Here is a 26177-nt window from a genome sequence, read left to right on the forward strand (position 1 = left end):
ACTATAGGCATGCAGCACCATGGCCAGCTAATTGTTTTGTGTTTTTAGTAGAGATGGGGTTTCACCATGTTGGCCAGGATTGTCTCGATCTCTTGACCTCGTGATCTGCCCGCCTCGGCCTCCCAAAGTGCTGGGATTACAGGCATGAGCCACCACGCCCAGCCTGTACTCTATTCTTTTATGTTTCCTAGAGGTTCTTTGGGCTACCTTCCTTACTTCCTCCATTACCTTTATGGACTTGGGGTGTGTTTTGTTACAGAGAATCAGCTTCTTTTCAGACACTTCCATTGTCAAAGCAGGAAGATTATTTACTCCCCAGAAATACAGCTATTTACCCCTGGTGGACTTTGAAAGAACTGTCTGTGCAGGTTGCTTTCTCTTCTCTGGAAACTCTAGTTGCAGTTGTAAGGAGAGATCAACTCACGTCAAAGCGTATAAATGGAAGTGCTAGAAATAATTCTACTTTTGAAGTTTAAGCAAATATTATGTATTCTGTTCCCTGATTTCTCTCACGGATATCCCTGTTTTATGTTAAACCTTAATTTTTTGTTTTAGAATTTTAAAAATACCAAAATTAGCATGTTATAATTGAAGAAAAATTAGAAATGCAGATAAGTAGGAAAAAATACTAAAATGATTCAAAATTCTACCAGAGAATACCAGTTAATATTTGATTTATACACTTCTAACCTTTTACCCATCCACATTTATTTCTATAAATGAGTATACGAATATGTCTTTGTATCCCTCTCTCTCTTTTAACATTTTTTAAATTTATTTTTTCTTTCCTAATCATTAGAACCTGTGAATCTTTCTTTTTTAACACATATTTTAACTCTATATAGTGCTCTGTAGCTTTTTTTTTCTTTTTAAACTGTGGATGAAATATTATATCTGAGTCTTTTGTCCTCTGTTAAAAATCAAACTTTTCTAAGACTAAACAAGAGACCATTATACTTACCAGTTTCAGGTACTTTACAGGGTCTTACATTTTACAGTTTTTTTGCATACAAAAATATACCTAGATTTCAGAATTACATAACCTAAAGAGTTGGGTGTGAAACTTTTGGGATATTTTGGTTGGGAGTTGGATTCATCTAATAAAATGTTTCTTATTGTCTTGTCTTGTCTTGTAGTTAAAATATACTCGCCCAGGGCTACCTACCTTCAGCCAGGAAGTACTACATAAATGGAAGACAGATATCAAGAAGTATCATCGTATTCAGTGTCCTAACCAGGTGGTTCTTTCTCATTCATTTATTCAGTAAATGTTTATTAAGCATCTGTTCTTGCTTCTGTTATTTATTTCTTCATGACAAAACACCTGGACCTCGGTGGCCTAAAACAACAATTACTATATTTGTTCATAATTCAGCTCAGCAGGGCAGTTCTCCTGTGGTATGTAGCATCAACTAGGATCACTCATGAGAGTGCATTCAGCTGGAAGCTCAGTGAGTCTGGAATGTTCAAGATGGTTTCTGTGCAGCTGCATTTATCTGGGAGCTTGGCTGTCCATATGGCCTCTCTTTCTAGCAGAGTTAGTTGGGCTACCAGCAGGGTACACAGTGACTGACTTTTCAGAGAGTATTTTGAGAACATGAAAGCAGGGCTGTAGCTCTCTTAAAATCTAGCTTCAGAATTTGCACAACATCACTTTCATGGTGTTTTATTGATCAAAGGAATCATGGGACTAACCCAGATTCACCGGAAGGGTAAATAGACTCCACTTCTTGATGGCAAGAGTGGAAGAGAATTAGCAGCCATCTTTATTTTTACCATTCTTAAAATATTTTTATTTTTATATTTTCTAGAGTCAAGATGAAGGAGAGAGCCATCTTTAAACTATAACAGCTATAGTAGATTCAGTACTTTGCAGAGGAGTAAATATAAAAGAAGTGGGAACACATTTGCACTAAATCAGATTTAAAAAAAACCTAACTGTATAATTTTCTGCGTTTCTCTTAAGTGTCTGAGAAAATATTGAGGGAAGGAAATGGCTTAATCTTTCCTAAACAACTTGTTCACCTTGTTTCTTTTCCTTTTCCTTGACTTTTCCTTTCCTGCTTTTGTGGTTTGCAAATATATTCTATTTTGTTTGTCTGTGGCACCAATTATTGGTTTCCTTTCTTCAAATGTAGAGTTGGTCAGTGTAAATGGCCAGACTGTTCAGAGAAGGGAGCTATTTGACATAGTCTTCACACTATTTCTTCTCTTTTTCAGGGTTGTGAGGCTGTCTACAGTAGTGTATCTGGCCTTAAAGCTCACCTGGGCTCTTGTACATTGGTTTGTAACTTTTAAAACTTAATATCTTAACATGTCCTCTAAAGTAGTCTGACATGGAAGAGAATTCAGTTTAGGTGAACAGCTAGTTGTCCTGTTTACCATTATCTTCAGAGGCTGCTTTAGTTTTTTATATCTCAAAGATTCTTGATCTGGTATTGGGTGGGATGTTAGAGGGATGTCCAAGACTTAGAAAAGATTACCATAGTCATAAGTCATTATCAATTTAAAGGAATTTAGAGAAAAATATATTTGTTCTGAGTTCCTATCCCTGAATTCCAAGAGATTTAGCTGCTTTCATTTGAGCATCTCCTACACTGGGCCTACCCTATTTGGGTGGGTCTAAGGCTTTATAGAATCACCTTATATGTGCTTATCTGGATTGGTAAAGATCCTCTAAACTCATCAGAATCATGGTGGCCTCTGGGGATAGGAGGTAGGATAGGGTGTCAGGCTAATAGCCATTCACCTCACTGAATCTTTTCCATGTTGACCCAGGTGTCCTACAACCTACCAGCCATGAGAATTGCTGCCATTTTCCAATCTCCTCACACAAAATGAAAACCATGGAAACCTGAATCTTCAGGAGGGGAGAGAAGTCTCAGTTCAAGGCAACAAGGGAATTGTAGGCATCTAAACCAGATCTGTCCAGTAATGATTAGGAGTTTGTCATCTTGATCCTAGTTTCTGAGTCCTTAAACTAGGTATTATGGATGGTACTCTTCTAATTCTGGAAGGCACTTTTTGCAACAGTGGATCATTGTACATTGGTGCCTCTGGTGAATTTTGGGCATTTGATCATTTTGGGGGAGGAACCAAGACAACCTGGAAGTGAAGTGAAAGGAGCATAGGAAGGTAGGAAGATATGGCATGCTACCTAAGAAAAAGCAGGAGACTGTCAGGTTGTGTTGAAGTAGGGTGGGTGATTGGAACAGAATTGCATTAGAATGGATTTATGTTGGTAATAATTCCATCCAAGCTGGTTTTCCTAAATGTATTACTCTATTAGATCTTTTTCCTTCTCATCCTTGCTGAAGTAGAATTCCCTCTTTTCATCTCTAATAATCCCTATACATAGCCCAGGTATGTGTTTCTGAATTTACCAATAATTCTTTTTTGTTTCTGTCTTGGAAATAGGGAAACTTTGTGGCTGGAAAGTATAAATGTCTTCTATGTCAGAAAGAATTTGTGTCAGAAAGTGGTGTCAAGTATCACATCAACTCTGTCCATGCTGAGGTGAGGTTTTTGTAATCCTCTGGATCTTGTATATAAGCCATAAGAAAGGTAGATTTGTCCCTGCTGTTATGGGCTAAGGCTGTCAAGGAAAGTAACTCTAAAGTGGTTACCAGAGACATTAGAGTTAAAATATTCTCTAAAATTAGATGTATAATTGTATTTTTCTGTGAAAGTATTTGAAGTCACTGTGAGGGGTGGGTGTGGTGGCTCATGCCTCTAATCCCAGTACTTTGGGAGGCCAAGGTGGGAGGATCACTTGAACCCAGGAGTTTAAGGCTACAGTGAGCTGATGGTGCTACTGTGCTCCAGCCTAGGCAATAGATTGAGATCCTAAGCATCCTTGAACTTTTCTTTTTCTTTCTTTCTTTTTTTTTTTTTTTTGAGACAGAGTCTCGCTTTGTTGCCTAGGCTGGAGGGCAGTGATGTGATCTTCGCTCACTGCAACCTCTACCTCTTGGGTTCATGCAGTTCTCCCCGCCTCGGCCTCCCAAGTAGCTGGGATTATAGGCACTGGCCACCATGCCCAGCTAATTTTTGTATTTTTAGTAGAGACGTTGTTTTGCCATGTTTCCCAGGTTGGTCTTGAACTGCTGACCTTAGGTGATCTGCCTGCCTCGGCTTCTCAGAATGCTGGGATTACAGGCATGAGCCACCGTACTACCCGGCCTGAACTCTTGTAATTCTTTTAAATCCAATTAAGTCAAACATTTGGGAATCAGGTTAAATTTACATGTTTGAAATTCTTGTTTCATAGTGGTCTCTATATGTTCATGGTTTCTAGCATTCTAATGTCTTCCAGCAACCTGTTTTTAATGCTGTTTAAAATACTGCATAAAACAACTATAAAGGACATTCTTGAGACAGTTGGGGAAATTTGAATACTGACTATATTGAATAATAGTATTGTGTCATTGTTAACATTCCCAAAGGTGATAGTTGTAGTCATGCAGAATACCCTTGTTCTTAGGCAGATGTATGCTGAAGTGTTTAGGCATGAAGTATTATGATGTCTGCAGCTAACTTGCACATGGTTCAGCAAAAGAAGGAGGGAAATAAAGAAGGAAGACAGAAAGGAAAGAGATTAACAATGGTAAATTTGGTTGTTCATTGAACTATTACAACTTTTCTGAAGGTTTGTAATTTTTCATAGTAAATTTAAAAATTGTGTATACAAATGCTTTAAAGTTCAGAAGGTCAAGAATCTTCTCTTGGGAAAGGTTTTTTACGTAATACAGGTTTTTTACGTGAACAGATAAATCATTTATGATATAATTAAATTCTCTTACTACAACAGCTTAGGAATACAATGTGCATTCTCTTGGAATATCTTACTGCAGCTGCCTGATGTGGGAAAATAAAGGGAGCACCTTTACTTATTATTCTCTGCTCTCAAATGTGATAGTACTTAATGTGGGCTTTAGTTACTTCCATAAAATTTGGTTTCTGTTGCTTTACTGGCATAAGCTTTCGGAATCCCTAACCAAAATCTGGCATGTCTTCTGAAGGCAGTCATAGCTTTTTAGTAATAATAGTATATCTTTTTTTGCTTCAGGAAGTATTCACAAATTATCGACCGGTTGCGGTGGCTCACACCCGTAATCCCAGCACTTTGGGAGGCCGAGGCTGGTGGATCACCTGAGGTCAGGAGTTTGAGACCAGCCTGGCCATCATGGTGAAACCCTGTCTCTACTAAAAATGCAAAAATTAGCTGGGTGTGGTGGTGGGCACCTGTAATCCCAGCTATTTGGGAGGCTGAGGCAGGAGAATTGCTTGAACCCAGGAGACGGAGGTTGCAGTGACTTCAGATTGCGACACTGCACTCCAGCCTGGGCGACAGAGTGAGACTTCGTTAAAAGAAAGAAAAAAAAAAAGGCAATTATCTTCTGACAAAATCTGGCCTTTATATAGTTAACTGGTTTGTCCATTTTCTTCCTAAAAAGTTAGAACCAACAGAGTTGGAACCAACAAATTTCACTTGGTTTGGGGCATGCGCCCAGGCATTTGTTCATTGATTTATGCCTATATTTATGAATTTTGTGATTGGTAAAACATCTTTACCCTATTTCTTCCTACCTCCACATTTTCTTATACTCCTTTTTTTTAACAGAAAATTTCAAACACATGAAAATAGACAAAATAGCATAATGAACCCAGTGTGCTGTCAGCCATCCTCAGCAATCATCAGTGTATGGCCAACCTTGTGTCATTTCTAACCTCACTTTTCTCCTCCCTTAAAACCTTACTTTAAAGCAAATTCCACATGTAATTTCAGCTGTAATTGCTTCTTTCAATATGTATCTCTAAGAGATAAGGACTTTTGAAAACATAGGACCACAAACATTACACCTAAAAAAGAATTTTAGCATTAACATATATCTAGTTATTAATTTTCCCTGATTGTCTTATAATGTTTTTTCAGAGTTGATTTATTCAAATTAGTATCTAGAACAAAGTCCAAATATTGCATTTGTCTGTTTTAGTCTAGGGTGGCATTATCCAAAAAAAATGTACTGTGAGCCATACATAAAATTTAAAATTTTCTAGTAGCCACATTAAACAAGTATTTTAAAAAGGCGAAATTAATGTTAATAATTTATTAAGCCCAATATATCTAAAATTATTAACATGTAACTCAACTATTGAGATATTTTACATTTTTTCCATACCAAGTCTTTAAAATTTGGCGTATATTTTACATGGAAGCCTATCTTAAATTTGTTCTGCTCACATTTAAACACATCATGTACCATACATGGCTACTAGCTATCTTATTGTACCATGCAAGTCTAAAAGCTTTCTCTCCCTTTTTACAAATTTGCCATTTATTGAAGAAACCAGATCACTTGTCACATGCATGTACCCATATTCTGGAATTTTGCTGATTTTATCCTATGGTAGTATTCCTGTATCCTGGCTATTTCTCTTTCTTTCCTTTTTCCTTTCCTTTCCTCTTTCCTTTCCTTTCCTTTGTTGTTGTTTGTTTTTGAGGTACAGGGACTACTGCAGAGTGTCTTGCAGTGGGGTAGAGAGATTGGGCTCAACTCCCTATCCTGGCTATTTCCTATAAATTGATTTAGAAGATTGAACAGATCACTTGATAAGATTGAAGTTCTTTCTTTTTTTGGCAAAAATACTTTATAATTGGATTTCGTGTCCCCTACCCCTTAATTTTTTAAAGTGAGTCTCAAAAATGTTAAGTAATTTGCCCATGGTCACATATTTAGAAACAGAGCTGGGATTTGGACTCAGGAGGTCTGGCTGCAGAATTCATGCTCTTAGCTACAATGCCATCATGAAATAAAAATCTCCTGTGGCTCAGTGTGTTATATCTCATGATGAGATTTATACTGCAGGAGCTACAAGAGTGGGATAATGCTAAGTAAACAGACTCTGTAGATCATTTATTAAAGTACCTAGAATTATACCTTACAAAATATGTGCTTATAATAGCTGCTCTGTATTGATTTCTCCAGTTTAAAATATAGAATCCTGAGATATGGTTCCATATCTGTTTCCTTCTTACTGTGTTCTGCCCTAATCATGCCTTTTTTCCTTTCTTCCTCCACCTTTCTTTATGTTCTTCACTATATTTTCGACTGGATGATGTTTCTATTTTGCCTCTCTAGGATTGGTTTGTTGTAAACCCAACAACAACCAAAAGCTTTGAAAAGCTGATGAAGATAAAGCAGCGGCAGCAAGAAGAAGAAAAGCGGAGGCAGCAGCACAGGAGCAGAAGGTGTCTAAGAAGGCGGCAGCAGCCTGGCATTGAGCTTCCCGAGACAGAGCTGAGTCTTAGAGTAGGGAAGGATCAGAGGAGGAATAATGAGGAACTGGTAGTGTCAGCCTCCTGTAAGGAACCAGAGCAGGAGCCAGTGCCAGCACAGTTCCAGAAAGTAAAGCTCCCAAAGACTAATCATAAACGAGGAAGGAAATAGGCAGTCAGTATAAAAGCGCTCTTAGGAAAGCAGATGTGATGTTGTTGTCACGGGGACCTGTGCTGGGAGGACTGAGTGAAGATTCTTTCAGCTGTTTGTGTAAGGCTGTGACTTTCTCAGCTCCTTCCTCCTGTGTAAATTTCAGTCTTCCCTTCTTACACTTTGATTCCCTCCTCCCCTTTTAGTAGGTTTTCCTGCTATTCCTCGTGGAGTCCTCTTGTTTTTTTTCTGATCTTGCCCAAAGAGCTCCCTTTCAAGGCCAACTATAGGCTCCTCTTGTTCTGTACAAAACTAAGAAACCTCTTTGGTTGTCCTTTCCTTCCTGGGGTATAGAATGTTCTTGGAAGCTCCATTGATTTAGTAGCTGCTCCATCATCTAGCTTGTGAAATCATTCCAAACTAATTTTTTAAAACCATAACTGATTTATCATTTTGTATTTGTGATATAACAAGTCTAGAAGCTAGAACTGTTGTCATTCATATAATAAGATTACCCTGTCTCCTTGGGAAACAAATTTTATGGTGGCTATTTGTCCTCTCAATATAGTTTTAAGTAAAAAAGTAAGAAAATGGATTTAGGATGAACTTCCCCATGCTGTAATTTATATGGGAAATGCTTTGTTTGTGCCAAGTAGCAGTGACTAGACCCACAGACGTGAAAAGCAGCCTTAGGAGTAATGTGTCCCCAAACATTAAAATGACTGGAAAGAAAAAGTAAAAGCAGCAATAAATACTGCTCCAACTTTCCTGGAGCCTGAGGCCTCATCCATTCTGAAGGTGAAGCCTGAGGCCTTCACCCTCTGAAGCTTATTTTTGCTTTGGTTTTAAGAATTGAGAAATATCACATTGTCCTTGACATTTTGACAGTCTCCTAGTGCTCCTGGTAGTGGCACTAAGGGAAAACCAAGGTGCGCATTCCTTCTCCCTGGACTTTACCTCACTTGTTAGTCTACACCCTACTAAGTTTTCACCCATCCCCTTAGCCAACCTCTGTCTGAATTTTCTGAGAATATTGTCCTCTGTCCTCTTTTATATATGGCGTTCTATCCTCTTTATATCCTGAGACTTTGACACCAGATGTAGATATTTATCTGGAGCTGGAAAGAAAAATTCTTTTTCTGTACCTCATACCTACCTGGTAATGTTTAATGGGTTATTTCTCTTTGAGAGTGGCTTTCTCTGGAACATTGGTTAGAGCAGCATTGTTGTCGTGTTTCTGGATTCTCTTCCCCCTTTTGCATAAATATTGGTCTTATATATTCTTGCCTATTTTGTGGCATGTGCCACATACAAAATGAACCCTGATACAGACAAATACTACCTTTTCAAATTCTGAAAGGCTATTACCACTTTAACTCTGTGTGCTCCTCCAAATAGCTTTAAAATGTGGGCTTTTGTGAAGACCACTTTCAAACAAGGGAGCATTGAAACCTGAAATTGGATACTGCCAGAATAGGTAGTTTTGAAACAAGTTAAGGACATGGTATATCCACTCTGCATTTTCATTGGCAGTGTGCCCTTAAAGCCCTTTCAGAAGATGAGGGTTATCAGGGAGGAGAAATGAAGAAGCTATGTTAATTTCTGGTGAGTAAGACCTGGGTAATGTTTGGCAATGACAAAAGAAATAAATGACTCTCAGAAACATGTTTCCAGTGTTCTTTGACGCCGACCTGCTGCATGACTCCTTGACATTGTAGGGGGGGGTTAAGAAGATGGCTAGAGATGGGGGTGAGTTTGAAATAAGTTCCATGCAATTGTCTCAGTAGTTATTTAGTTCCTGAACTATGCTGGTTAAAATGAATAGTTTGAGATTAAACTGAATTAGTACAGGAAACTTGGCCAGTCTCATCCAGAGACCCCTTGCAGGCATTCCTTTCCTTTTTCCTGACCAAGACCAGAGATTGGCAGGACTCTATAAGACTATTCTAATCATAGTATTGGCTTTTAAAGTTTTTTTTTTTTTTTTTTTTTTAATTCATTAGACTAACATAAACAGTCTGACAGTATTATGAACTTTCATACGTGGTGTGAAATGCAAATTGATACAACCACTTCAAAAGTTATTTGGCAATATCTAGCAAAGTTGAAGCTATGTACCTGAAGACTTAGCAGTTTCTCTCCTGGGTAAATACAGAGAAACTCTTCTTGTTCAGGCATACCAAGAGACACAAAAAGGAATGATTATTGCAGTACAGTATACAATAGCGAAACACTGAAAACATGTATCGGAGATCTATGGGATCTGAAATCCCATAACTTCACCTTTGCAAGTTATGGGATTATAGAACAAATGGCTAGACTATATTTCCCAGTTGTTCCCCTTCCCTCCAGTCTCTGTAGTGAAGGAGAAGCCAGCTAACTCCTTTCCCATGTAGTGTGAGTGGTGTAATGAGAATGCCACTAGCAGGCTAGAACTTTTGAGTGGGTGTATATCCAAGCTTTCTTCACCCTTCTTCCAGCTAAATGCAGATGATGATGGGGCTCTAGGAGATGGAAGAACACAAAATGAAGACAGTTGACTCCCTTAATCACCTCCTGAAGGAGAGCCACTTGCCAATCAGGAACATGTATCTGAGACTATTAAGTGAGCAAGAAATAAATGTCTTTTGAGACATTGTACATTCTTGGGTCTCTTGTTAGCCTACTCTAATACACAATAATTATCTGTTATCAGAATGGATAAATTACAATATAATCATACAGTAAAATACTATACAACCTATAAAATTGAGTAGGGTTTCTTTTATCATGCATATGTCTCAATGTCTGGGGCCAGGCATGGTGGCTCATGCCTGTATTCCCAGCATTTTGGGAGGTTGAGGTTGAAGGATCGCTTGAGCCCAGGAGTTCTAGACCAAGCTGGGCAATGTGGTGAAACCTCATCTCTCCAAAAAATAAAATTAGCTGGGCATTGTGGTGTGTACCTGTAGTCCTAGCTACTCAGGAGGCTGACATGGGAGGCCTGCCTGGGCCCAGGAGGTTGAGAGGCTGCAGTGAGCTGTGATTACACTACTGCACTCCAGCTTGTGTGACACAGCAAGACCCTGTCTCAAAAAAACATAGAAAAATATATTCTGCACATCTTCTCCTTAAAAGAGAACATTTTTGAAATTTACTCCAGCTTCATTTTGATTCCTTTCTCTTTTCTCATAGCAAATCCATTAGCAAGTCCTGTCTACCATCAATTACATTTTGAATCTGTTCACTCTTCTTCTGCTATTCCAATCTAAGCCATCATCACCCCTTGCCTAGACTACAGTATCTTCCTAATTGGTTTCATTCCACTTTTTTCTGGCTTGGATATACCCCACATAACAGCTGTAGTTTTAAAAATTGTAAATCAGACCTCATTCACCTGCTAAAAGCCCTTGGCCTAGGCCTCTGTGCTCACAACTGCTAGCCTTAATAGCCTCACCTTCCTTTCTTCTACCCATGTTCCCTGACCATTCTCCAGCTATGCTTTATACACATACCTTTCTGATCCTTGAAACTACCAAGCTTATTGCCATCTTAATGCATCTGCATTTGCTATTGCCTCTGCCTAGAATGGTTTCTTCTCCAGTTTTGCATTGTAGGCTTCATTTAGCATTCACAGCAGGTCTTAAATTCCACCTCAGAGGTCTTTTCCATCTAAACTTGCTTTCTGTAACATAACCCTGTGTAATTTTCTAAGTAGCAAAGCAGACAAAATGTAGACTGAAATCTTAGTTGGCCAACTTAATGGTCACCTAGGGATATGGATTTCAAAGTATGAAATCAGGTATCATTCAGCTTTTAATGTCTTCAAGCCCTCACTCTGGAAGGGACAGCCACAAGCAGTATGCCACATCCACTATCTGGTATGATAAGAAGTAAAAATAAACAGATCAGGTGGGAGTTACCCACTCCTGAATTAGATAATTGGGACACCAGTGGCAGGAAGGGAATTAACAGAAGAACTAATGTCCTTCCTGCTTTCCAACTTCTTATCAGCCTTAGAAATATATTGCCTTAGGGTTTTTGCATCCAGAGAATAGGCTTTCAAGTATGTCTTGGATACCATGCTTTCCTTGTTCAGTCTTTCTGTATTTTCAGCTCACAAATTGAGATTTATATTAAAGTATCTGCATGCTAAAATCTTAATTGCTGCATTAAAACTAGTTATTTGTACGTGTGAATTAGATGCAAGAATGGTAATACAAAAGTGATGAAGTAGAAAATGTGTTTTATCACTGGAACAGTAATAAAACCAGTGGACAAATGTTTTTATTTAATAACATTGTTTAATAAAAAAGAAACTACATATTTAACAGAAAAGTTGTTAAAGCTCGAAGATAAAGGCACATTGAAGGAGAATCCTTTTTAAATCCAATTTTAAGTGAATTCACTTTACATGTAAGTCAAGCTGAAAACTCAGGAAAATTATTTTGAAGTTTTTCATCACAATTTCTAGGGAACAGAGTTGATCCTATTTTCCCATAGAGGACCAATGTTATTGAGATTATATTCCTATACTAGGATTCAGCATTCAAATAAATCACTAGTCCAACTTCAATGTTGTAGAATTTTACATATATTATATATATATATATATCCTGAAAATATGATTTAAAATACAATTTATCGTTTGACTAAATGGGAATAAACATATGGCACACACTAATTATAAAAAATACTTCATGTACTAGAAAGTGCACCTGTAAGAGCTGACTTAATATATGTCTCCTTCATCTTCTCTTACTTTCTCAATTTACTTAAAGCTAAACTTGTAGGGACTTAGCATCAGATGAAAAGTCACTCTGCCTAGCACTTACTGGACTTGCTGTTACCAGAATACTTTTTCACTTATGAGAAAACTACAGAAGGAGCTACCTGGTCACTGGCACAAATGTACAAAGAGTTTGTAAGAACTGCTTTTGTCTGCTAAGTCCGTCTAAAGGAATGAGAATAAATATATTGGTTATTTACTGAGCAGAATGCTATTCAAAGTATATTTGGAATGCTATCCTAAAAGGTACTGTCTCTATAAATAAACCTAATTTAGCTAGATAAATCACAACTGTTTTCACTTCCTTAGCTTGCTTTTTTTTAAAAATTTTAGCCACGAAGATACTGCATTTAGGTTGGTTTCCGTTAGCTGGTTTGATGTATGGTAAATGGCTACCTTAGGGTCATGTGTTAGGTTAACTGGAGGTTTGTGGAATATCTTGTTTATTAACAAGAGTATTTAAAGAAAAAGCTAGCTAAGGAAAGCTGGTTACCAGATACCTAGAAGGACTGTTGGATAAAAGCATCTAATCCTTTACACTAACACATGATGATGGAGCTTTTAAAATAGCAATCTGGAATTCAAAAGCCTTCCTAACCAGGTTGATGTAGCACTTTAAGAGTACTCGCTCCAGTTCTTATTTAATCAGTGTTATTTTAGGAATTACTCTGGATTAATCTTTGATTTGGTGGCTTGGGGAAGACTGGGTGTGGTCTTTGGAGCGTCCTGTCTGTTTAGGCACTGATTATGCTTTCCTTGCAGTCTCTGCCTCACCCTGATTAAGCTCTCCACATAACACCGTTCCTGCTGCAGCTGCTGCTTCCGGTTTTTTAAGTGGCTTTCAGTAGCCATTAGTTTCTGGGATTGCTCAGTTAGCTGTAGTAATTCCTTCCGTGACTGCTGGTTCTCTCTTTTGATGCCACAGGCGTATTCAAAAAGAGACTGTTTAGCTGTCAACTCCAAGGCCCGGGCCTTCATACTAAGCTCTCTTCTTTTTCTCTTTCCCAGTAGCCTCTTGCCTGTATCCCTCAGTCGTTTTTCCAGTAATCTTTTCTCCTGGAGGAGCTGGGCCTGTACTTCCCGTTTCTTTGCCTCTGTCTCAGCTTGGACTTTCTTTTTCTCCTCCTGTAATGTTTGTATTTCTTTCTCCTGCTTTTCCTTTAACATAGCAATGTCCCTCATTGCCTGCAACTTCTGCTTCAAACTGGATTGGATCTTTTCCTTTTGCAAGAGTTCTGTTTTAAGCAATGACATTTGCTCTGCATATCTGGAGGCTGATTGTTGTCTTCTTCGTTCAATTTCTTCATTTTTTTGTAAATAGCTGTTCCATACCTTCTCGGGTTGCTTTCTGTACTCCTCAGTTTTGTCAGTCAGGTATTCCAGAAATAATCTGTTTTCAGCCTGGACAAGTAACTTTTCATGGTATATCCGCCTGCAGTCTTCCAGCTGCTGGTCCCGCTGGATTTGAGCTTGTTTTATACGCTTGTTCAGATCGGTGATTTCCGCCATTGTCTTTTCTTTAAGGCGTGTCTCCACCTTTGTTAACTTCTGTTGCTTGAAAAGATTGTTTATTACAGTCAGATAGGGTGTAAAGGACCTTCTGGGGCCTTTAGCAAACCTGAAAGAACAAATGAGACATTCCTCTCTCAGTTCTTAATTAGGAAATAAGCGCACAACTGTCCTTTATTCATACAAGAAAAGATTTCTGAGCACCCATTATGGTTCCGTACATTATGCAAGGTGTGTGGAATACAGTTAGTGGTAAAGGATGAAGGATGTCGCTCATCATTTGCAACATGCGTTCACTACAACCCTGGAAGGTATTAACTCAGTTTTTAAAAAGAAAAAAACAGGTTGAGCTTAAGTGACTTGCCCATGACTCACACCACTAGCAAGTGGCAGAGCCTGTGTATGAAACTTATGACTTAATGCTGTTAGCAGCTACAAAGGGCCACAGAAACAGGCTGGGAGGTCGGGAGTAGAAATAATTTTCTAGGCTCTTTCATCTTCTTTCCTGAGTTTGTGAGAACCCTTCCGCGAGGAGGAAGCTCCTCTCCAGTACCTGCTCGTACCTGGAATCCAAGCATTCATCCTCAAGGTCACGGCAACTGTGTAGTTCACTGAGGGCGATTGCTTTGGAGTGAACGCTAGCATCAGGAACCTGTGCCTGCGAATCGCGGGAACAATATGCAAGTGCGGGAAGTTCCCGTGGTTTATCCGTGCAGTGCTCAAAGGGTCTCGGCGCTGCCCAGCAACCCTGGAGGCCGCACCCTGCTCCAGTCCCGGCTGGTCCAGCCCTCAAAGGTTTAACCTCCTTGGCTACCGAATAAACCCCAGCAGTTGGTCCTCCAGTGGTTCCGGCCCCCGCTCTTAGCTGGTTCGACGTGAGAGGCACTCTCCTCGTTTTCCTGCTGTGTGAGCCCTGCCCTTGGGACCCCATCGCTTCTCGCCCTCCTCCAGGGGACAAGGGTATGCCCTTCCTAGGCTATAGAGGTCAGCGCCCTTTTCCTAGCTCCCTACAGCCTTCCAGTCGCTTGCTCAGCGACACCACTTCCTCTCCTCTGTCATTAGTTGGCCCCTTATCCCTGCCGGACGCTAAGAAAATGCCCCGGACACCGCCGCGCCCCTTGGCCCGCTCCTTTCTGACGCCTTGGTTCTGTCTTCATTCGCAGCCCAGAACGTCGCGGAAGTTCCTCTAGCCACGCAGTGTCTCTATGGTCGGGTAGGCGGGGCTAGGAGGAAGATGGCGGCGCCCGCAGCTGCAGCTGAGCCCCTGGCTTCTGGGGGTCCGCGGCCCCCAGTGTGTCTGTTGGTGTTGGGAATGGCGGGATCCGGGAAAACCACCTTTGTACAGGTAATGTACACAGCGTGGGTGTAGTAGGGAAGCGCGAAAGGTTGCCTCCGGCAGGCGGAAAACGAGGAAGAAAGCTAGGGAGGTCTCCGAGGAGTTGGAGGGTACCGGCGCGTGGCTTTGGCAGACTTCTCATCAACTTTAGTTCTTTCCCCGGCAAAGCCTCCTCGGGCCCTAGCCAGGTTAATTAAGGCTTTCTTCTGGGGCACTTTCAGTGCATTCTCGGTTCAGATTACCGCGTTGTACAGGAATTGTCTTGCTAATAAAATTGCCAGTTTCTCGAAGGCAGGAGCTTACAAGTAACTTTAGAGATTAATACAGTGCTAGCACACAGGTTTTTGGTGAAGATTTGCCATAGAATTATTTTTTGCACGCCTGCCATGTTCCGTTCATTGGGGATATAGCAAAAATGAGGTTGACAAGATTTATTCATGGGACTAAATATTTAATGGAGGAGACAGAGAAAACCCACATACGAAAAATCAAAACAAGTAAACAAGTGACTATGAGTAGGGGAAGCTTTGTTAGATAGGTAATGAAGAAAGGTAGCATTTGAACTAGGAGCTGAATCTTAGAGGTGGACATAGTGGGTGGATATTTCAGGTAGAAGAAAATCTAAGTGCAAAACTCTTAAGGCTTGGGTGGTAAAGGAATGGAAGTTCTTTCTTGTCCCCTCTTTGTCTTCTTCCAACCTTCTCCCCATATCTCTGCAGAGGCTCACAGGACACCTGCATACCCAAGGCACTCCACCTTATGTGATCAACCTGGATCCGGCAGTACATGAAGTTCCCTTTCCTGCCAATATTGGTGAGTAAACTGGTAACATAACTTGTGTGAAGTGCTTTAAAGAGAGTGGAAAGACTCAAGCCTGCCAGTCTTCAGTGCCTTCTTTTTTTTCTAAACTATCTGCTTTCATGTGCTTTGGATTTGCTTGAGTTCCTAAACATCTTAGGCGTCTTTCTTTCTTTCTTTTTTTTTTTAGACAGAGTTTCTGTCTCCCAAGCCGGAGTGCAGTGGCATGATTCACAGCTCACTGCAGCCTCAACATCCCAGGCTCAAGCCATCCTCACATCTCAGCCTCCTGCCACCATGCTGGGCTAGTTTTGTTTTGTTTGGAGAGACAAGGCTTCTCATGTTTCCCAGGCTTGTCTTGAACTCCTGGGCTCAAGTGATCCTCCTGCCTTGGCCTCCCAGCGAGCTGGGATTACAGGTGTGAGCCACTGTGCCCAGCCTAATTCTTTTTTAAAAGTCATGTCTGGCCGGGCGCGGTGGCTCAAGCCTGTAATCCCAGCACTTAGGGAGGCCGAGGCGGGTGGATCACGAGGTCAAGAGATCGAGACCACCCTGGTCAACATGGTGAAACCCCGTCTCTACTAAAACTACAAAAAAATTAGCTGGGCATGGTGGCTCGTGCCTGTAATCCCAGCTACTCAGGAGGCTGAGACAGGAGAATTGCCTGAACCCAGGAGGCGGAGGTTGCGGTGAGCCGAGATCGCGCCATTGCACTCCAGCCTGGGGAACAAGAGCGAAACTCCGTCTCAAAAAAAAAAAAAAAAAAAAAAGTCATGTCTGCATTGCTTTTGTGTTGCCCTTGTCAGTAGTAGGCAATTAGTAAGAAGATTTTTTTCCCCTTGATTTTTGCCTCTGTTTTTCTAGGCATGTTTAAGTTGTATAAAACTTTTCACTTTGTGGAGACAAAACTCTCTACCATAACTTTAGAGCTCCTAGCCCTAACATTCTTTTTTTTTTTTTCTTCGTTTTTTAGCCCTGACATTCTTAATGAATTACTTGGCATTTATTCTTTGTAAGGAAGGAAACCAGTTTGAAAGTGGAGAAGGTGGTAGAAGAGAATGGTGACAACAGAAGGCTAGAAACCTGTTTTACTTTCTTGCTAGTAGGGAATGTATATGTATTACATTCCAGTTAATTCTTTTTCTCCTCAGATATTCGTGACACTGTGAAGTATAAAGAAGTCATGAAACAGTATCCTTTTCCACATCTGCTTTGGTGTTGACTCCTTCCTGGCTTCTTGTCTGTGTATTTTGTGGCTTTGAAAAAGTGTTTTTGCCTTTTCCTTGTAAAATATACAAGCAAAAGGATGGAAGCTGACTGTGGGAGCGGTAGGGGATTAGAAATACTATTTCAGCTTGAGATTTTAGTTTTCTTACCATCTCCCCAGATGGCAGGCAGTTGTAATTAAAGAGCAGAGAGTACGATATGATAATTGATAGCTACCTGGGTCCCCCAAGGTAGTATTGCCTTGGAGGATCATCTATTGGTCACCACCTCTTTAGACTGGGAAACTCGGAAATGACTGGGTTTAGTTTGGATTAATTCTTAGTAAATTGCTGTGTGAAGTGTGTACTCTCTCTGTAGGCAAGTCTAAGTAGGAAGACTAATTATAATCTTGATTTATTTATGAGGATCAGGGCCGGAGGTATTATATAGGTGGCCGGAATGGCCAATGCTAGTGGGCTGTCACTCTCTGATGCACCTGTATTACTATTTGGCCACTTTGCTTTCTTCTTTTTGCCTGGCCATTCCTAAATCTTAAATGAGTGAGCCAGACCTTGATAGTGAATGTTTCCCTGTGGTTAGGGTTGTGTGGTAGTCAAGGATTAGGCTGCCAGCATCCATTAATGGAACACTAATTCCATAATGCCGTTTGTGTGAGTGATACCCTAGGTATGAACTTTATAAACTAACATATAAGCAATTTCAGTCCTCAACTTGGTGTCTAGATATGGACTTGGGCCCAACGGTGGCATAGTGACCTCACTCAATCTCTTTGCTACCAGATTTGATCAGGTATGCCTGTCTTTAATATACTAATATGGCTGTGTAAAAATCTGTGACTCTTAAATGCCTTAGCTTGATCACATTGGTAAAAAAGAGTAGCAAACCTGACCATAAATATAGAAAATAAGTAGGCATTTTGTCAGACAGAGAAGTAGACTGTGAGAAGATGATCAGTATTATCAGACGCTTCACATTTTATATTTGTGATAGATAATAAAAATCCAAAAGACCTGGGTTATTTTCTTGACCTGTTCTTTGCCTGTGGTGCGTTACCCTGAAGCTGAGATGGGACTATCTGGGAGTGGGATGGACTAGCAGTCATGGAATGGAAAGATAATGGGGCATTTTACTTGTGATAAATGTTTGTCATTCTTTAGGTTTTCTTTGTCACCTACTTCCATAAGAGTGTTTTATAATCATTGGGTTTTTTTACTCTGATGTCATGCCATGACACAGGCTCTTAACATTTTCTTTGTTTTTGAGATGGAGCCTCACTCTGTTGCCCAGTCTGGAGTATAGTGGTGCAATCTTGGTTCACTGCAACTTCCACCTCCTATGTTCAAGTGATTGTCCTGCCTCAGCCTCCTGAGTAGCTGGGCCTCCAGGCAGGTGTCACCACGCCTGGCTAATTTTTTGTATTTTTAATAGAGATGGGGTTTTGCCCTGTTAGCCAGGATGGTCTGTATTTCCTGACCTCGTGATCCACTTGCCTTGGCCTCCCAAAGTGCTGGGATTACGAGCATGAGCCACCACATCCGGCCCATGGCTGTTAACATTTTGACAAGAGATACAACTTGACATTGACAGATCAAAGTCTTCAGCCTCTCAGGTCCTTGGGTTGTACCCCAGGGTGGTATTGCAGTGCTGCTGATGGGGCTGTGCTGCCTTAGTTCAGCCTGTTTATTCCTTGTTGTCCTAAGATTGCGAACATTCAGTAGGTGATTGAGAGATTCAGTAGATGATAGAGCTTGTGAGGTATGCCACCCTGGAGAGGGTCCTGTGATTTTGTGTTAAAATCGGAATTTATTGTCATTTACATCTTTTTCTTTTAGGTGATGCAATTTATTGAGAAGGCCCAGAATGTGTCTAAGTAAGTTATTTCAGTTTAGCACCCATTTATTACTCTGTAGTTGACATATTTCTAGGCCTAATGGAGGATCTGGGATACCATCAACCTCTGAAAGGGTATAGATTGAGGAGAAACCATTAGGAGTGAAAAAAAAGTTCAGCAAGAAAATCATTATGATGCTTTAGAGTATAGATCTAAATTTAATATCATTTCATCCACAATTACTTTGATCCACAATTTACATGGCTTCTTAGGAAGTATTTTGAGACTTTGTCCAAATTCAGTTGTCCACCTGCCTTCTCTTGGGAAACTATGCTTGTTGCCATTAAAGTCTCTGAAATACCTTTCTAGTCTTATTTAAATGAATATAGTCCACATGGTTCAGAGAAAATTTTTTACTTTAAAAAGTATCAAAATAGGAAATATTCTTATGGTCATTACCAACACAGTTAGCTGTTGTTCAGGGTTCACTTTTTTTAAAAAAAGTAATTTATAAAAATTCAAACCATACATGATATTTATAAGATGAAACCATCACCCTGATCTCCACTAGAAGTAATGCCATTATTCAGTGACTAGCATTCCACAATTCTATATACATAGATAGAAGGATGAATGGGTAAACATACTTTTACAAAGATGGGGTACTGGAGGTAGCTTTTGTTTTGTTTGTTTTGAGACAGGGTCTTGCTCTGTTGCCCAGGCTGGAGTTAAGTGTAGCAATCTCAGCTCACTGCAGCTTCCACCTCCCTGGTTCAGGTGATCTTCCCACCTCAGCCTCCCAAGTAGCTAGGACTAAAGGTATGATCTACCATACCTGGCTAATTTTTTTTTTAAATCTAATTTTGGGGACAGAGTCTTGCTCTATTGCCCAGGCTGGAGTGTGGTGGTATGATTTCGGCCCACTGCAACCTTCGCCTCCAAGGTTCAAGCGATCCTCCTGCTTCAGCCTCCCGAGTGGCTGGTATTACCGGTGCCTGCCACCATGCCCAACTAATTTTTGTATTTTTAGTAGAGATGGGGTTTCACCATGTTGGCCAGGCTGGTCTCAAACTCCTAACCTCAAGTGATCTGCCCGCCTCAGCCTCCTAAAGTGCTGGGATTACAGGTGTGAGCCACCATTCCCAGCTATTTTGTATTTTTTGTAGAGATGTTGCTTTGCTGTGTTGCCTAGTCTGGTCTGAAACTTGTGGGCTCAGCCAATCTGCTTGCCTCAGCCTCCCAAAGTGCTGGAATTATAGGTGTGAGCCACCAATCCTGGCCTAGAGGTGTTTTTTTAAAACAACAGCTTTATTAAGATATAATTCGGCTGGGTGCGGTGGCTCACGCCTGTAATTCCAGCACTTTGGGAGGCTAAGGCGGGTGGATCACCTGAGGTCAGGAGTTTGAGACCAGCCTGGCCAACATGGTGAAACCCTGTCTCTACTAAAAAGATACAAAAAATTAGCAGGGTGTGATGGCGCGCACTTGTAACCCCAGCTAGTTGGGAGGCTGAGGCAAGAGAATTGCTTGAATCCAGGAGGCGGAGGTTGCAGTGAGCCGAGATTGCGCCATTGCACTCCAGCGTGGGCGACAGGGCAAGACTCCATCTCAAAAAAACAAAACAAAACAAAAAAGATATAATTCACGTACCATAAAGTTCACTCATTGAAAGTGTATGGTTGTTTTAGTCTGTTCACAGAGTTATGTGTTGATCATTACTATGTAACTTCAGAATATTTTCATCATCCTAAAAAGAAACCCTATACTCATTACCAATTACTCTTTATTTTCCGTTCCTCTCAGCCCTTAGTGGCTACCCATTTTCCATTCCCATTTGCAATATGATTTCTCCACATCTGGTTCCTCCGTAACCTCGCCAACATTTGTTATTGTTGTTTTTGATTATAGCCATTCCAGTGGGTATAGAGTGTCATCTCATTATAGTTTTTAACTTTTATTTCCTTAATAACTAATGATATTGAGCATCTTTTTAATGTACTTATTGGCCATTGGTATATATTTGTAGAAATGTCTATTAAAATTCTTTGCCAATTAAAAAAATGTTGATATAATTTGTAATTATATCAAATTAATTCACAAAAAAGTCAGTACATTTCATAAAAATAGCTTTATTGAGATAATTCACATACCATACAATTCACCCGTTTTAAGTATATAATTCAGTGGCTTTTAGTATATTCACAGGATTGTACAATAATCACCACAGTCAATTTTAGAATATTTTAATCATCTCAAGAAGTAACCTGACATTCTTCAGCTAGCACTCCCCTATCCCATTCCTTCCACTCTTCTTCCTGTGTTCCATACCGCACTCACCCCACCCTAAGCAACCAGATATTTCCCAAGAGATTTACATCCTATTTTTGCTTCTTTCATTTTTAATGCATTGTGTTTCTGTAACTATAATAGTTTCCCCCGTGATCATTTGCAGCAACTCGTGGTCTGCTATTCCTGCCCATTAGCATGAATATTGGACATTGAACAAAGTGTAGGGGATCATCAAGCGTAGTTTTAGGGCAATAGGAGGAAGTTAGATTTGGCAGTGTGGAGAGCTTATTCCAGTGCTGGATAACCAGATGTTTTTCGTCTTATATGATGGAGTATCCTTTAGCATAACACACGTAACACTTTTTTAATGATCTTTCTTGACATAGGTATGTGTTGATTGACACACCTGGACAGATTGAGGTATTCACCTGGTCAGCTTCTGGGACAATTATCACTGAGGCTCTTGTGAGTATTCTAGGACTTGCTACTGAGAGTAGCTAGAGGGGCTAGACTGGGTGAGAATTTATTTTTAATTGCCTTGGATGTTATATGGCAGGGAGTTGTAGAAGCTCTGCACACCCTGCCCAAAGTGGTTTTCCCTTGCTAAGGATGGTGGAAAAAGAGTTTGAGGGCAGGTTGTGAGCCCTCTGACCAAGGCTTTGATTATTTTGTGGCTTTAGGCATCCTCATTTCCAACAGTTGTCATCTATGTAATGGACACATCAAGAAGTACCAACCCAGTGACTTTCATGTCCAACATGCTCTATGCCTGCAGGTAATTGACTATTGGTGGGCAGTGTTCCATCAAGGTATAAGGCCTTTTTCTCTTCTTCTTCCTCTTTGTTTTTGAATCTGGTTGCTTATCCCTGGATTTGTGCTCATTCATATTTGCCATTCAGTTGAGTGGCTATGAGCTGAGGAAGGTCAGAGGAAAAAAGAGGCACATGTGCTGTTGGTGTTCCCTCTCAGTACGGTCTGATCGTCCTCCCTTGCTGTTTCAAAAATAGGTGATGTATGAATATGAGCTGTCTGATAGTTGTTCCCAGTTGAATAAAATCCAAGTCTAAATAGAATAGAGTCCCCTGGACTGGGTCTGTCATCCCAGTGCTTGGGAGGCCAAGGCGGGATGATCACTTGAGCTTGGGAGTTTGAGACGGGCTGGGCAACAAGACTCTGTCTCTACAAAAAATTAAAATTAGCCCAGCTTGGTGGCATGCCCCTGTAGTCCCAGCTACTTGGGAGGTTGAGGTGGGAGCATTGCTTGAGCTCAGGTGGTTGAGGCTGTAGTGAGCCATGATTGTGCCACTGCACTCCAGCTTAGAGCAATAAGACCCTGTCTCAAAAAAAAGAAGAATAGAGTCCTCTGGCCTGAATGATGCTGGTAGAGTGAAATTGTAACATGAGGAGATGCCATGAATAAGAGAATTTATCCATAATTGTAAAATGCACAGGTAGCCAGGCATGGTGGCTCATGCCTATAAATCTCGGCATTTGGGATGGCTGTGCTGGGAGGATTGCCTAAGCCAAGGAATTTGGGACCAGCCTGGGCACCATGGTCAAAGCCCCATCCCTACCAAATATACAAAAAATTAGCTAGGCATGGTGGTGTGTGCCTGTAGTCCCAGCTACCTGGGAGGCAGAGGTGGGAGGATTGCTTGAGCCTGGAGGCCAGACTACAGTGAGCTGTGATTATGTCACTGTACTCCAGCTTGGGCAACAGAGTGAGACCTTGTCTCAAAAAATTAAAATGCACAAGTTTGCCCCAAATGTAGCACCATTAGCAGAGAAAGGGCATGCTTCACTGGATTATATTAGTGCATTAAGACAGAGGAGCAAAGCAGACAGTTATTAAAGCTCAGGGAATTTAATTTTGAGTGTACAGAAAAGCCGTCACCAACATTTGTCTCTTCTAATATGACAAAGGATGTGCCTTTTTGTTGGATGCAAGAAATCTTGATCCAAGTAGAAATCCGAATATCGACAGCATTATTTTATTTTCATATTGTTTATTTATTTATTTATATACTTTTTGAGATGGAGTCTCACTCTGTCGCCCAGGCTGGAGTACGGTGGCATGATCTCAGCTTACTGCAATTTCCACCTCCTGAGTTTAAGCAATTCTCCTGCATCAGCCTCCTGAGTAGCTGGGATTACAGATGCCCATCACCATGCTTGGTTAATTTTGTATTTTTAATTGAGATGGGGTTTCACTCTGTTGACCAGGCCGATCTCAAACTCCTGAGCTCAAGTGATCTGCCCACCTTGCTTGGCCTCCCAACGTGCTGGGATTACAGGCATGAGCCACTGTGCCTGGACCATTTTCATATAATTGTTTAAAAGGCAATTATTTGATTTGTCTGATAGTGGTAATCATTTCTTTCAAAAAATAATTAATGAGTTAAATTTTTTTTTTGTTTGAGATGGAGTTTCACTCTTGTTACCCAGGCTGGAGTGCAATGGCGTGATCTCGGCTCACCGCAACCTCCGCCTCCTGGGTTCAGGCAATTCTCCTGCCTCAACCTCCTAAGTAGCTGGGATTACAGGCACATGCCACCATGCCCAGCTAATGTTTTGTATTTTTAGTAGAGACGGGGTTTCACCATGTTGACCAGGATGGTCTCGATCTCTTGACCTCGTGATCCACCCGCCTCAGCCTCCCGAAGTGCTAGGATTACACGCTTGAGCCACCAGCCCCGGCAATTATTTATTAATTAATTACTTTAGAGTCGGGGTCTTGCCATGTTGCCTAGGCTAGTTTTGAACTCTTGGGCTCAGGCAGTCCTCCCAGGTTAGACTCCCAAAGTGCTGGGATTACAGGTGTGAGCCACCACACGCAGCTGGTAATCATTTCATGATATAAACATACAGTTGACCCTTGGACAATTTTGGGGTTAGAGGAGCCAGCCCCTTCGGTGTGGAAGACCCGAATATAACTTTGACTCCCCCAAAACATAATTACCAAAGGCCTACTGCTGATTGGAAACCTTGCTAGTAACATAAACAGTAGATTAACACATATTATATATATTATATACTGTATTCATATAATAAACTAATCTAGAGAAAATAAGGGGAAGATGTATTAACTATTCATTAAGTGAAGTAGATCATCATAAAACTCTTCATTCTCATCATCACTTTGAGTAGTCTAAGAGAAGGGGTTGGTCTTGCTATTTCAGGGCTGGCAGAGGTAGAAGAAAAGCTGCATACAAGTAAACCTTGCAGTTCAAACCCATGTTGTTTAAGGGTCAACCGTGTGTCAAAATATCCTGTTATACACCTTAAATATATACAATTTTTATTTGTCAAGTATACCTCAGTAGGGCTGGGGGTAGAAACATTTTAAAAATACTACTTTACAAATTGGAAAAAATTTTAATGTTCTTTTCCCAGCCTTACTGAGGTATAATTCACAAACAAAAATTGTATCTATTTACATGTCATTTGTAAAGCGTAAAGGAGATAATACATATAAAAGTGCTTATTAGCACAGTACCTAGATTACACAGGTTGAGTATCCCATATCCAAAAATTTGAAATCTGAAATGCTTCAAAATCTGAGACTTTTTGAACACTGACATGACACTCAGAGGAAATGCTGATTGGAGGATTTTGGATTTTCAGATTTGGGATGCTTAACCAATAAGTATTTACAAATATTCCAGAATCTGAAATCCAAAACACTTCTGGTTCCAAGTATCTCAGATAAGAAATTCTCAACCTGCAATTGGTATTCAATAAATATTCATTTTCTTCTCTGAAAAATACCAATTTGGGGCCGGGCGCGGTGGCTCACGCCTGTAATCCCAGCACTTTGGGAGGCCGAGGCGGGTGGATCACGAGGTCAAGAGATCGAGACCATCCTGGTCAACAGGGTGAAACCCCGTCTCTACTAAAACTACAAAAAATTAGCTGGGCATGGTGGCGCGTGCCTGTAATCCCAGCTACTCAGGAGGCTGAGGCAGGAGAATTGCCTGAACCTGGGAGGCGGAGGTTGCGGTGAGCCGAGATCGCGCCATTGCACTCCAGCCTGGGTAACATAGGTAAAACTCCGTCTCAAAAAAAAAAAAAAAAAAAAAAGAAAAATACCAATTTGGTAAAAGACAAAACAACAAGTTCAATACTAAGGCATTATTACTTCAAATGAGAGTGAGAGTGTGTGTGTTGTTTCTGGGTGATGATTATTTTCCTGTTGGGAGAGACGATGTGAGTGTTATGTAAAATGGATAGGCTGGGCGTGGTGGCCTACACCTGTAATCCCAGCACTTTGGGAGGCTGAGGTGGGTGGATCATGAGGTCAAGAGATCGAGACCATCTGGGCCAATGTGGTGAAACCCCGTCTCTACTAAAAATACAAAAATGAGCTGGGCGTGGTAGAGTATGCCTGTAGTCCCAGCTACTGAGGAGGCTGAGGCAGGAGAATTGCTTGAACCAGGAGGCGGAGTTCGCAGTGAGCCAAGATTGCACCACTGCACTCCAGCCTGGCGGCAGAGTGAGACTCCATCTCAAAAAAAAAAAAAAAAAAATAGATGACTGCTTTTTAGATTCTGAACTCATTCCCCTTCTCTTACTTAGTCCCAACGTGCTGACACTGGATGAGCAAGAGCTTATGTGCTTTTTTAAATAACATCTCAATGTTTGGTTTTCAGCATCTTATACAAAACCAAGCTGCCTTTCATTGTGGTCATGAATAAAGTAAGTGTATTCTTCCTGTTGTGATTCACCATTTTTCATCAGAACCTTGTGGTTAGAAGGTTTAGGTGGGTGAGAAGGATTATTTCAGATGCTGGAGACCAGATTCAGGCTTTACTGAAACAAATTCACAGGCACTTTGAGAAAATCAATCAATCAAATTGAATAAGTAATTGTTACTAACTCTTGTCTAAAACTATTTTAGGTAAGGTAGAGTAGCCCCTCAACCATAATGTGTAGATTATCCCTCAGAGTCAAGACTGTAATTACAAGAGGGACAGCTAGTTTACTGGGAGT

At 40.7% G+C, this 26177-nt stretch overlaps 3 protein-coding genes and 1 long non-coding RNA gene across 6 annotated transcripts in view; 2 read left to right on the plus strand and 2 right to left on the minus strand.

Moving 5' to 3' along the window:
- The window catches only part of ZNF512 (zinc finger protein 512), a 22864-nt gene extending 13771 nt beyond the window's left edge, over positions 1-9093 (plus strand). The window contains exons 9-12 of one of the 2 annotated variants that reach the window (XM_032301357.1): positions 1137-1238; positions 2221-2283; positions 3418-3516; positions 7143-9093. In XM_032301357.1, the coding sequence (XP_032157248.1) occupies positions 1137-1238; positions 2221-2283; positions 3418-3516; positions 7143-7451 (573 nt within the window). In that variant the 3' untranslated portion in view covers positions 7452-9093. The remainder of the gene's footprint in view (positions 1-1136; positions 1239-2220; positions 2284-3417; positions 3517-7142) is intronic. The other variant, XM_032301358.1, reaches the window with a different exon arrangement.
- On the minus strand, positions 1290-24515 carry LOC116566803. The gene is made up of 4 exons (XR_004276013.1): positions 24504-24515; positions 12128-12136; positions 3384-3391; positions 1290-1375 (listed from the first exon to the last, which is right to left on the minus strand). It is a non-coding gene; the product is annotated as an uncharacterized LOC116566803 (long non-coding RNA).
- CCDC121 (coiled-coil domain containing 121) lies at positions 12523-14886 on the minus strand. Its single transcript, XM_032301359.1, has 2 exons — positions 14271-14886; positions 12523-13816 (listed from the first exon to the last, which is right to left on the minus strand). The coding sequence occupies exons 1-2, from the start codon at positions 14636-14638 to the stop codon at positions 12862-12864; spliced, it is 1323 nt and encodes a 440-aa protein (XP_032157250.1). The 5' UTR covers positions 14639-14886; the 3' UTR covers positions 12523-12861.
- The window catches only part of GPN1 (GPN-loop GTPase 1), a 23175-nt gene continuing 11884 nt past the window's right edge, over positions 14887-26177 (plus strand). The window contains exons 1-8 of one of the 2 annotated variants that reach the window (XM_032301363.1): positions 14887-15052; positions 15763-15856; positions 16993-17032; positions 17791-17857; positions 18901-18938; positions 21575-21653; positions 21869-21963; positions 25838-25883. In XM_032301363.1, coding sequence (XP_032157254.1) covers positions 14942-15052; positions 15763-15856; positions 16993-17032; positions 17791-17857; positions 18901-18938; positions 21575-21653; positions 21869-21963; positions 25838-25883 — 570 coding nt within the window. In that variant the 5' untranslated portion in view covers positions 14887-14941. The remainder of the gene's footprint in view (positions 15053-15762; positions 15857-16992; positions 17033-17790; positions 17858-18900; positions 18939-21574; positions 21654-21868; positions 21964-25837; positions 25884-26177) is intronic. The other variant, XM_032301364.1, reaches the window with a different exon arrangement.

The sequence above is a fragment of the Sapajus apella genome, unplaced genomic scaffold (genome assembly GCF_009761245.1).
Source record: "Sapajus apella isolate SASKATOON/1434 unplaced genomic scaffold, GSC_monkey_1.0 scaffold44, whole genome shotgun sequence".
Lineage (NCBI taxonomy): Eukaryota > Metazoa > Chordata > Mammalia > Primates > Cebidae > Sapajus > Sapajus apella.